The sequence below is a fragment of the Sturnus vulgaris genome, chromosome Z (assembly GCF_052056855.1).
Source record: "Sturnus vulgaris isolate bStuVul1 chromosome Z, bStuVul1.hap1, whole genome shotgun sequence".
Lineage (NCBI taxonomy): Eukaryota > Metazoa > Chordata > Aves > Passeriformes > Sturnidae > Sturnus > Sturnus vulgaris.
Window position 1 is genome coordinate 33,773,988 of NC_142283.1, and position 12,952 is coordinate 33,786,939.

At 42.9% G+C, this 12,952-nt stretch overlaps 2 protein-coding genes across 3 annotated transcripts in view; one reads left to right on the plus strand and one right to left on the minus strand.

Moving 5' to 3' along the window:
• The window catches only part of DGKQ (diacylglycerol kinase theta), an 87,678-nt gene extending 85,159 nt beyond the window's left edge, over positions 1–2,519 (minus strand). For both annotated transcript variants that reach the window (XR_015799692.1, XM_014888120.2), the window contains exon 1: positions 2,294–2,519. Coding sequence is in view for 1 of the 2 variants with exons in the window: in XM_014888120.2 (XP_014743606.1) it covers positions 2,294–2,504 (211 nt within the window). In the remaining variant the exon portion in view is untranslated. The remainder of the gene's footprint in view (positions 1–2,293) is intronic.
• Positions 2,520–2,754: 235 nt separating this feature from the next.
• ACO1 (aconitase 1) overlaps positions 2,755–12,952 on the plus strand; it is a 49,690-nt gene continuing 39,492 nt past the window's right edge. The window contains exon 1 of the mRNA XM_088156650.1: positions 2,755–3,020. The gene's annotated coding sequence lies outside the window, so the exon portion shown is untranslated. The remainder of the gene's footprint in view (positions 3,021–12,952) is intronic.

The following is a 12,952-nucleotide window of genomic DNA, read 5'->3' on the forward strand; positions in this document are numbered from 1 at the left end:
TAATAAACATCTTCAGGGAACGTCAAATCAAACAGCATTAGGAGACTGAGCATCTGAACCTACAGATCTGGAAGAGCAACCACTGCAAATCCACTTAGAAGAAATCCTCTCAATGGCTTCATGTTGAAGCCTGTAGGTGGTTTATCAAATGGAGTCCAAAGATAGCTGCAATTACACCTGCAAACCTAGACTCTCTGCCGAGAAGAAAAAGGAGGTAGCAATTATCTATCATGTTTTTCCAGTCTACAGCAAACATTTCCTTCTCTAATAGCTGGGTGGGTTACTTTTTTGTTTTAATAGCCTGGCACTCCTATCACTTTCTAAAGTGCAATGATCAAACTCCTTTAGTCAAGGTAAATGTGACAAGGAGGTAACTACTATACAGAATTTACTTAAAATGTTGTTTAAGAAATCATATTAGCATTTATTAAATAACTTGGAACTTGACAACAGCAGACACATGAGCAAGTGACCCATCAGGTGGTTCTGAGATTTGCTGTTTAGCAGCAAGTTGTTGGAAAGACAAACATGACTCTAAGCATACCTGGTTGAAAACAGACAAAAGGACAACAGACAAACAAAAACAAACAAACAAACCAAAAAAAGCAATTATTATTCTTTAACCAGTGGAGACACTGATGTGTTCCATTACAGGATTTTCCTACACACTCTGAGCAGAGAATGTTAGAACTAATGAAAACAGAGTATTTCCTCTCTCTCGTATTACCCCTCACAGAGGTGACTAGTTTGGGGTGAAGTTTCCAGATGTAGTTTTAAGAGATATTTTAAATATGCAGCTTCGTCCTTAGACAGTGGTGCTAAGATTGCTTATCTAGAATTCTGCTGAAAAAGCCGAACCCCAACTGCAGTGGAAAAAAATCCTAAATGCAACTTGCAACAATACACCACCTTTAAGTATGTTATATGTGAGCAGGAAAAAACAAAAGTGAGACAATCTGGATATTCTGGTCCTTTCACATTTTGCTAGCATTACCAAAACTAATCTGATCTTTAGCTGACAAACTGGCACCTGAATGCCCAGCTTTATGACTCTAAAAATTTGCTGTTTTTTAAGTCAGTGATAGAAGACTGACTTTGTGCATATTCACAATGAAAGAAATCATCGTGGGAGCTTGGGGCTCTTTTGCTAATTAGGAAAAGCAGTGACCTTATGCTACACAGACAGAATAACACTTCTCTCAGAAAACTTTCAAGCAAATATAAACCTATCTTCACAAGACTTGTTTTGCACCACACAGGAACATGATTCTACCTAACTTAATTCTGCACTCTCGTTACCCCTGGCAATGACAAAAGGCCGGAGCTATTCCAAGAACTGCAGGATACTTGTTCTACACCTACAGCCTTGTTTGACACCCACCCAAACAATGAGGCTCTTGTACAACCTGACTCTTTGGACCTGGCCTGGGAGCTGCAACCCAAGCCAGCTGGACTGCATATGCTTATGAAGACTTTATGTTTTGTGCTGTTTTGGTGGTGGTGGTGGTTTGTTTGTTTTCCTTTAAAGAGGGCCATAGAGATCCACTCTTTTTGCTATGACACCACTGGATTTTGCTGCATCAGAACAAGCTACAATTTTTATCCCTTCCAAGAACCTCAGGCCGCATAGGCCAGCAAGGAAAACTTGTAATTCCTTCTCATGTTCCTGACTTGACACAAGGTTTAAAAGGTTCAAACTCCACACAGGTCTCGGATTTTCCATGGGCTCAGGCATTTCAGCAGGTAAGGGTGCCCCTGGGATGGATCCACCGTCAGCTGTCAGGGTGCTTGGTGCTTGCTCACAGTGTGTCTAGCCCAGGATGGGCTGGGGCACTGCTGGATCACAGCACACATCGGCGGTGTCACCAGACAGGAGTGAGCAGCGACACATCTCCAATTTCATGTTATTTCTGTTAGGAATTATTATCACTATAATTTATCACTATAATTTTTAATAGGAGCAGAATTTTTTTCGGCATTACTGTAGTTTTCAGACTTGATTTTTGCAATTTACGACTGTTATTATTAGAATATTGTTATCACTAGAATTTTGATTATTACCATTAGATACTTCTTTTTGTGATGGAATGTACTATTTTTATTACTGCGTTTCAGCACTGTGGTTTTGCATTAGATTTTTAAATTAGATTTCAGTTTGTTGACACTAATTACGAATAGAGTTTTTATCAGCAGTAGGTTTAGGCAATTTTTCCTCCCCCCTCCCGTCGCCCCGGACGCGTCCCTGGCAAGTCCCGCACGCCCGCGGCCGCCGCCGCCCCGGGGAGCCCCTTACCCTCGCACTGGTAGCCGGCCAGCCCCCAGATGAAGTCGGTGCAGTAGTGGCAGAAGGTGGGCTTGGTCAGGGTCACCCTGCGGAACGCGTGGCCCGGCGGGCTGCTGCCCCCCACCGCGTGGCGGCCCCGCCCGCCCAGCACCGGGCTGGAGGCCGGGCTGCCGCCGCTGCCGCCGCTGCCGCCGCGCAGCGAGCGCGCCCCGTCCGCCATTCCCGCCGGGCGCCCTCTCCGCGCGCTCCGCGCCGGCCGCCGCCGCTCGCTCGCCCGCGCTTCCGCCCCGGGGCGGTGGCGGGGGCGGGCGGGGGCGGGCGGGGGCGGTGCCCGGCGAGAATGGCGGACGGGGCGCGCTGCCCCCTGCCGGCCGCGCCTTCAGCGCCGCGCCTGGGCCGTCCCTCAGCGCCTCGGGCCGCGCCGGCCCCGTCGGCCCCGCCGTCTGCCCGGGCAGCCCGCCCCGGGTCTAACCTCGCGTTCTGAGAAGAAACTCCTCCTAGCGCCCATCCTAAACCTCCCCCTGAGCATGTGTTCTCTCTCCTGTCTCTCGCTGCCTGGGAGAAGAGACCGACCCCCACCTGGCTACAGCCTCCTTTCAGGGAACTGTGGAGAGTGCAGTGAGTGATGTCACCCCCGAGCCTCCGTTTCTCCGACTGAACAGCCACAGCTGCCTTGGCCGCTGGGCTTGTGCTCCAGCCCCTTCGCCATCTTCGTTGCCCTTCTCTGGACTCAGAGGTAAGACTTCCAGTTTCTTGCCACGACATTAATCTGGAAGGTTTTGCTATCCCATCATCATACCATTTTAGAGCACACAAAGCTCCACTTCAAGAAGATTTGTGATGATGCGTTGTCAGAAGAAAATTATTTGCCATAAGTTTTGCCTTCTACACTCAACATCTCTGACTTCATGAGAAAAGATAAGGGGTTCTGCCAAGTCTCCCTCCTCCAAGACAAGAGGTTTTTGTCCTTTCTTCACTTAACCTTCTTGTTGCTAGTTTGGAAAAAGTTCACACACATGGATGTTTCTATGCTGCTAGTCTCTGGAATGCCTCTGTTTCTTCGACTTACTATGTTGGATAAAGTATTATGGATAGAGTAGTTTGGGACAACTATCACTTTGGATTTCGTATGTATAGGTGTATGCTGTCTGCATCTCAAGTTGCCTGACTGGGTCCTTGATCTCAGCTTTGTATTGAGAATCTCCACTGCTCAAAACAACATCCAGGTACCTCCATTAAACAATGAGAGACAAGAAAGGATAATTAAAATTTTTGTTCCTGGCTCTGATTTCTCTGTATTTTGCTGAAGTGTGTAATAAACTGGTGTAATAAACCTCTTGTGTAATAAATCCTCATCCTGTAGACCAACAGTGAAGTTCTAAAATTTCTTAACATCTTCTAGTTTCTGCTACTCTTAGCATCTTCTAGTTTCTACTGCTCTTACTTTACTCTCCTTTCTGTGTTGTGAGTATAAAAGTAGTTATGATCAGAAGGATCTGACCTTCTCAAGGAGAAACAGTATAAATAATTGAGACCAAAGAAAGCATAATATGACTTTTTATGGTGGGAGAAAGAGTGAGTAGGTAGATCTGTGAAAGAGGGGACAGTAGTGTAATCTTGACTTCAGTAAGGTATATGACTTGGTCTCCTACAATATTCTTATATCCAAAGTGGAACGTTATGGTTCCACATGAGTGGAGAACTAGATAGGTAAAAAACTGGTTGGATGGTTGAGCTCAGCAGGTAGGGTTACTGAGTCATACTTGAACTCTGCCTGGACGCCCATAATGGGAGGGGTATTACAGGGCCCTCTCCTGGGACCTGGGCACTGAGCATGTTTATCGAGATTGTGAGAAGGTGATGGAGAGCAGTGTTGTCAAGAGATGTCAAGTTCACATATGACACCAAGCTGAGGGAGCAGTCATTACACTGCCATCTATAGGGACCTGAACAGACAGGAGAAATTAATCATATAATAGAATCAAACCATTGATTTGGGTTGGAAGGAACCTTAAAGATCATCTTAACTCTTCTGCCATGTGCAGGGAAACCTTACATTTGACCAATTTGCTTAAAGTCCCATCCAGCCTGACCACGAACACATCCAGGACTGGGGCATCCCCAGCATCTCTGCGTGACTTTTTTCAGTGCCTCATCACCCTCACAGAAAATATTTTTTTCATAATATCCAATCTAAACATACTCTCTTTCAGTTTGAAGCTCCTTCCTCCCTGTTCTGCCTATACGCACCTTTATTTATTCCTAAAGTCCCTAGAGAGGGACTTTCGAGAAGTCTCTCTCCAGCTCTCTTGTAAGCTCCCCTCTGGTACTGGAAGGCTACGACTAGATGCCTTCTCTTCTCCAGGCTGGACAATCCCAATTCTCTCTGCCTTTCCTTATGTGAGAGATGCTCCCTCCCTCTGATCATCTTGGTCTCCCTCCTCTGGACTCACTCCAGCAGTTCCGTGTCCTTCCTGTGCTGGGACCCCAGAGCTGGATGCAGGGTTCCAGCTGGGGTCTCACCAGAGCAGAGCAGAGGGGCAGAATCCCCTCCCTCCCCTGCTGCCCACGCTGCTTTGGATGCAGCCCAGGACACGTTTGGCTTTCTGGGCTGGGAGTGCCCATGGCTGGGTCATGTCCAGCCTCTCACCCACCAGCACCCCTAAGTCTTCTCACAGGGCTGCTCTCCATCTGTTCATCCCCAGCCTGTGCCAATACTGGGGGTTGTCCTCACCCAAGTGCAGCACCTTGCACTTGGCCTTGTTGATCCTCATGACGTTGGCCCGCTTCTGGAGCTTGTACAGCTGCTTCTGGTTGGCATCCTATCCTTCAGGAATGTCAACCTCACAACTCAGTTTGGTGTCATCTGCAAATTTGATGAGGGTGCACTTCATCTATGAAATAACACTGGTCCCAGTACAGGCCCCGAGGGGTTACTGGTCACTGATATCCATTGGAACTCTCACCTGTTGACCACTACCCTCTGGATGCCACCAATTTCTTATCCATGTAACAGTTCACCCATCAAATCCATCTCTCTCCAATTTAGAGAAAAGGATGTGGAGGACAATGTCAAAGTCTTGATAAATGACATCTGCTGCCTTTCCCTTGTCCACTGGTGGAGTCACTCCATCATAAAAGGCCTGCAAGTTGGTCAAGCAGAACTTGCCCTTGGTAAAGCCATGCTATTGCATTCAGTTTTGACCTCCATAGAGGAAGTCATGACAAACTGCTGGAGCAAATTCAGTGGAGAATCACGAGGGTGTTTAGGGGTTGGTGCACTTTCTGTGAGCAGAGAAAGCTGAGGGAGCAGGACTTTGCCTGAAGAAGAGACAGTTTCCAGGAGATCTCATAGCACCCCTGTGGTACTGACACAGAGGTTTTAAAGAGGATGGACCAAGGTTCTTTACAGGAGTGCGTACTGTAAGGACAAGAGACAAAGGGCAGAACTTCAAACTAGGTGTTCAGGCTGGATTTGGGGAGTAAAACCTCTTTACCCTAAAGGCAATCAAGCAGAGCAGCAGGTTGATGAACTTTTCCTGCCTTTCTTTTTAACATCGCCTGTCCTCTTGAAATGTCTTTCCTACAATCTCAGAATTTGACTGTTTCAAAAGCCTGAGGAACTAATCAATTAATCTTTTTATAAAAAGGTGAGAATGCATTCAATTAACAAATAATTACCTACACTACTGAATCACTTACCAGGGAAGGTAGTTACAGGGTTTCTTTGATAGAAGACTGTATAATGGTAATTTTTATAGTTGGGATGTAAATTAAGTGTGAGATTGTGGCTGTTTTTTAACAACTGACTCTCCAGGTATGTATTTATATTAGCTTCCTATCTTATCTTTGAGCAACCTGCATAACCAGTCAAAACAACCTGAACTGTCCAATGGTTGTCTTCAGCCAACTCTGCCAAAATATCTGCTGCCAGCAGACAGGGAGTATGGCAGCAGTTGAAGGTTAGCCATCCTTTCCACTTTACATGTATAGCATGTCTGCTGCCCTAGACAGTAGAAAAAAAGTGAGGTTAAGAATTATTGCTGGAGCTGTCACATTCACAAATGTGATCACTCATTAGAAGTGTTTTTTTCCTCGTGCAGGAGTTGTTGCTTGACAGGCTGGCATGCAGGAGTTGTTGCTTGACAGGCTGGTAACTGAAAGATGAAACAGACAGGATAAAACTACCACTTCTTAGGTATACCTTCATTTTTTTTTTTTTTTTTTAATAAACAAACAAAATTCTTTGAACATCCGTTGTCTTTGTTTTGACAAGATTAGTAAGACAAGATTAGGAAAAAAAGTAAGGCCTCTGAAAAGAAAATTTACTTCTTTTTATATCTTGATAAACATTTTGTGGCACTTTGGATTCTGTAACCTCATTAAACTCAAATTATGCAACTCCAGGGCCGGCAGGACAGGAAAACAGTCATTTTTACAAGTTTCTTGGCTTGGTAGAGGTGTATTTGGTAAATGGAGCAACCTTTGCACCTTGGATCTTCTGAACTTTTTGTAACCTTCTTGTACTTTCTATATCTAGGAAGAAAACATACTGTGAAAGATAGAAAGCCTTGAATACAACTGAGAAATAAAATTTCTGGTGCATTATTCCAAATTTATGTACAAGATTAAATAAGTTTGATGTGTCAATATTGCATCATGGTTTTATCCTTTATGGAATACAGTTAATTATACCAGAGCTCTCTTGACACTCAGTATGATGAAATTCAGTTACTCAATTCTTTCATGAAGCAATTTTTGGTAAGCAAGCTTCAAAAACCTGGACAATAAATAATCACGTCATATCCAGGTGGGATCCAGAGAGGATTTTATAAGACTGTATGAATCTGGAAGTAGTGGGTGAAAAGCAGATGGAGCAGTGCTGGTTTTTAGTGGACTGTCCTGGCCTTCCCATTTCCTGTTTTCTCAGAGAGCTACAAATAATTTCATCCATCCACCCATATGATGGGAGTGGGAGTCATTAGCTTCCCAAATGCCAGATAATCTTGTTAAATTTCTGTTTCTATAAAATGTGTTCTGTACCTGTTGGTGAAGTGTGAACGTGTGAAATCCAATGTTACCTATCCCATAGAGCCATAAGCAAAAGAAGATTCATTAAGTAAGAAGTAATGAAGATTCATTACTTGAATCTTCTGTATTGTTGACTTCTGCTTTTTGAATTGCCTTAATTACCATAAGGAATTGGAAGAGAGGAATGACACAAACCATATGTGGAGGTTGAAAAGGAAAGTTTAAAATAAATTGTGGCTTCTAAGAATTTAAAACACAGGAGCTGCTTTGAATGTGCCCTTCTTTTGGCAACCAGCAGGGAAGAAGAGCTACAGGGAGGTTGGTTTCATTTGGTTTAAAGCAGCACATCCACGTTTCGAAATTGAGGGATAATGCTGTTTTGGCTCATGAAAGGAAGTGGTTCATGAAGTATCACCTTCCTAAATGAGAGAGGTTTCAGATTTACAGTTTTTTCACCTCTCCAAGTTGATGATATCTGCATCAAAAGTAAGTCCTGATGTTCATTTAAATAGGGTACCTTTTCCCCCCCCCAAAAATCTCATAGCTGAAGAGACAACAAAAGTATTAGATTATGTTTGCAAGGAAAAACAAAAGAGAGCTTCAATTTCTTATACCCACTAAAAAAAAAAGGTAAATACTTAGCACATAATTAATGGGGTTTTTTTTGCTTCATAATAGCTGTACAGTTACTTCCTGTAAAAAAGTCTTTAAAACAACTGTTCTAATCACACTAGAAATTAATCAAGTGCTGACTTTTTAGTTAAAAGCACCAACTGCCCCTTAGTAAGAGATGCAAAAGCCCTGCTATGGGAAGCCGACAGAAAGTTCTGGGTCAGTTGCAAGTTATGCAATAAGATATGGTATGTCTTTCAACTTTTTATTTAATTCTTTATCTAGCCGGATTAAGAGACTATACCTTTTCAAATAAAGGTTATAATAAGGAACACATTAGACTGCATCACCTAAACAAATTTACATATTAATGTTTATATATCAAATATATGCACACTTTTCACGTAGGTACAGAGTTTTAGAAGAGAAGGAAATCCTTAAGTTCAAATTCATCCATCTTTTGTGGGAAAAAAAAACCCCTACAGAGATCCCATCAAGTAGTACATCTTTATATGACCAAAATCATTATAGTCATCTGTAGTAACTATTTAATGTAAAGGTAGATACATTTATCACAAGCGGACATAACAGCAGAACTCATATTTTATTTTAGCATTTACACTTCCTACTATTTCAGGAGTTTCTCTAGTTCTGCTAACAAAACTGAGAATTAGTAAATAATAAGCCGTACCAGAGCTGAAAGTAAAGAAGACTGTGTAGCAACATAGCAAAGTCAAGAGGTTGAAATTTTAGGCCCAGCAATCCACCAAATATAATGATATGGCAGGCAAATTATTTGTGCTTTAAATACACTGGTTTTTATAATTAATAACTTATTTCCAACTCTTAAGTTTTAGAACAAATAACTTCCTAACAGAGTACATAAGGGATTTGCTCAGAGTTAATGAATCACTTCTCTGGGAGAAAAACACCAACCAATCAACCAAAAAACTAGCTAGGGTTTTATTTATTTATTTAGTTAGTTAGTTGTTTATTGTAAAGGATTGCTAGTTTCACTTCTTTAGTCATGTTTTGTCTCTGGAGCTTTGGAATGTGAAAGCAATTCTTATGAATAGAGTAGCATAATGCATTCTGAAATGCAAAATATGCAGAAACAGCCACATATAGAATAACAGATTGCTGTTAAGGTTTAGTAAGCGTTGTGCACTCTGAAAATAAAATGTCTAAGTCTTGTTGTTAAAACTACATTGCAATTTCTGATTCTACACTCTAAAAATGTATCAGAAACCCAGTATATAAACCACCATTTTTTAATATATGTGTATATGTATAAATATATAGCATTACTTATGTCTATGCCTGACAGAACTTGTATGCCTGGCTTACAGGATATATCTACTCCTTCACCAGCAATAATGTAAAAAAATACCACATGTGCTTGACCTCAGTGATATGCTCACACATGAGCTTCTCCTTTGGCTGTGTCACTGGTGCCCACATGGATGACAGGAAGTCATGGTTTGAGGGCTTGACACAAACACCCCAGATCAAAGGCCCTGGCAAGCAGCAAACCTTCTGAGACAGAGAGGTCAGCAGAAGTAAAGTCTCCAGCCACCATGACATGCTCTGTCCTTGTGAAGGGCTCAGATGTCTTTCCTGACCAAGCTTGTTTCTGTTTATCTGTTTTCAGAGTATTGCACCTGAGTGCCTTCAGTTCATACCTACATGACCAAAAGGAGTCATTCTCCTATTGGCAGGAGTCACAAGCTCCCAGGATTTCCACCATGGGGGTCTCAACCTTCCCACCTTGTGAGTCCAAACCTATTACAGAGTCAGCATAGCCTTTTATCTGTTCCTCCTCTTAAGCAGCTGTTGCAGATAAATTCTTAAAATAAGACATCACTGTGGAGTTAAAGGGGTTTGTTGATTATTAAATCATTAAAAAATTATAATGAAGTAATTGTTGAATTATAATTAAATGATAATGTAATTAAACAACTGCAGCCCACTGTTGTACTGGAAGAGCTGAATTGCGTCAGGGTGGGGCTACAGATGTATATAGTGTAATGTGGTTGATTTGTAGTTAGCTTGCCTTGGCGCAGGAGTACAGCCACAGCATTTTTAGTTTTGGCTAGTCCTGCTCAGGTTGGTTCTGTTAGGTCCTGATAAGTTGTGGTCTAGGCTCCTTGGTTCGTGAGAAGTCAATGGCCTGGTACAGTGCTCTGGGTGTACACAGAAGGGCTGACTGCCAATGATGCCTAAACCAAAGTGCTGTTCACTCAGCCAGAGTCCTGCACCCATCACTGCTGCAGAGGGCTCCAGCACTGCACAGGCACCTCCTTGGAAAGATCCTGTTGCCTTTGTGCTCATCCTCCCTAGTGCTATGTGGTGTGCTGCCTTCTCCCATAGTTTCTGCACCAAGCACCTCTGTACCTGTGCGCTACACCTCAGCCTCCCCAGTATCACCCTGGGAAGGGGCATCTGGCACTCCATATAACCCTACACCTGCAGGACCCCCTTATTCTCTTGGAGCAGTATCTGGGCTGGTGCTAAGGAGCATGCTATCATGCTGGCTCCAGCACATTCTTCAGCAGTTTTTCTGTGCACCCGTGATGTCCCCTGTCATGGGAATGCTGTGCTAAAGCCAGCTGCCTCTCACCAGCAGATCTGCAGATCTGCTCTCCTCTGATACAGCTGAACAGAAGTAAACATCCCCTGACCAGGAACGCACTGACTTGAAGCTGCTGTGTTCCACAAAAAGGAAAACAGAAGGAGGGGCAGCAGTGTATCTCTATCTGTGAAAAACAAGAGCTGGTCTGTTAAGTGCCAAGTCCCCATTTGCTGCCCCTGGTTATCACTGCATTTCTTTCTTCTGTTCTCTAACAGTTTGTAACTAAAATGGGTTCTGTGGAGTCCAGCCCATGGTTGATTAATTGAAAGATAATTCATGTGAATGCTGCTGGTTTCATAGGTGTTTATTTCATTGAATAATGTGGAATAGGAGAGGACTCTGTAGCTCAAAGCAGGGGCAACCTTAAAGTTAGATCCAAGTTCGTATTAACACAGTTCCCCACATTCTTCTAGCAGAACTGTTAACTTGCTTTATCACCTTGTTACATAGACAAAACTTTAGAATGTGTAACTTAGTTCAAGATTTCAGAAAGAATGTGAGTTTTCCGATCCATGCTGCAAATAAAACAATTAAGAACTTGCTTGTGTGCTCTGTGACATAACTGGACAGGACCAGCAGGCAGTCATTGATATAAATGCTGAAGCTGTGCAGGGCAGTCAATAGCTTGGGCAACAGTGTGACATTTCAGAGGGTCAGCTAGAGAAGGAAGTCTGGCAGTGACCCTTATTATTGCAGAACTGATGTCCTTAAATTCTCCATGAGCCAAAAGATATGAGCATCCAGCTTAAAAATGGGCCTACCATTAAGTTGACAGCAATCCTGCACCTGCGCATTACAAGATGGGAACAGGCACTAGCACCTCCAGCACCAAAACTATGATGGGCCTGGAGGGAAGCTGAAAGCTCATCCCAAATCCAGGGACACACCTGCAGGCTGGCTACAGGACAGAATAGCCATGAATCATGCAGATTCCCACCACAGACGCCGACATCCTGGAAACCTAAGCACTGGAGAGTTGAAATGCATTAGGAATAAAAAAAGGCAAATGAGATTTCACTGATGGAAATGAAGCATTGAGGGCCTGGTAACACTCAAGTTAACATTTCATAGGAGATCCCATTGAATAGCTTTCTCTTGGCACAGTCACAGCTTTTCATTAAGGTCTCTGGTAAATGAGGCAGTCTGTTCACCGAAGAGAGATTAACAATAGAAGTACTATTTGCATATAGAGCAGTAGTAGAGGATTTCCCACTCTCATGGCATCTAGATGTTTTGTTCAGAAATGGGGCAAAAAAGCCCGACAACCTCTGTCTTCTTTGCTATGTTATCCCCTTGTTCCATGTTGGCCCTTTTGGAGTTTCTGTGCAAATTTGCCCTAAACCAGGACAAGTTTAAATAACATTTTGAATATGGGTTGTTTTCAGATGAGCATTCACAGGAATCAAGTCTAGGTTAAAGTCTTCTACACCATTCCAGATATGCAGGGAAATACACTGGTGGTCAGCAAAGGCTTCTGTGTTTACTGCGAGTTGTATCATTACTCCTGAAAGGGACAAGAATAATCCTTCCACTTTTATGGTGCAAGCAATTTTTTCTTCTCATGCTCTGTGCAGCAACTATAAGCTGATCACAGATTATCTACTTTGGAAGAAATTCTCCAAAAGCATTACGCAGTCTGCTGCTGAAGGCATGGTGCTGACAGTGAAGAGTTTACTTGTCTCAGACAATTTATTCTTTAATTTTGGGTACATAGTCCCATCCTCAAGTCCCTTTTCTTCAGTTTCTGTGACACAGTCGAACAAATGCTTTTATTCTGCAAGAAAACAGTATTATTCCTTGACAGTACACTTGTGTGAGTTTCTACTCGTGACTGAGAAGAGGATCTGACCTCCCAAGTCAATGCCTTCTCACGGGTAGGAGTGACAACGAGCCTCCGCTAAACCTCGTTTAACCAGTAGATGGCAGAACTTAAATCTTTGTTTTGCTGCTGAAACCGAAGTTCCATAAACGTTGCTGCAATTTTCTGAAGACTCATTTAAAGAAAGACAATTAAGTAAATCAGTGCTAAGACCAGAAGCAAATTATAACATATTTATTAAAATATGCTGACCACAGAATTTCCTTTAGAGGATGCACAATCATCTAATTGAAGAGGGAGATGCAGTAGGCCCTCAGTTCAATAACTAGAATCTACTATGGTATATCTGAGAAGTCTTCTGGGAGCTTTGAAACTCTGTTTTCAGGCCTGTACTCTTGTTTCACACTAGCAATTTGAACAACTTAAAATAGTCCTGACTAGTGAAATCTCAGCATGAACTCCTTCATGAGCCACCAAACATATTTTCCTGTGTTCAGGACAGGCCATAACCTGCAAGCTACCATCTCATCAGTTCTTCAGTTCAGTCACAGATGGCTTCCTGGAGTCAGGAGCA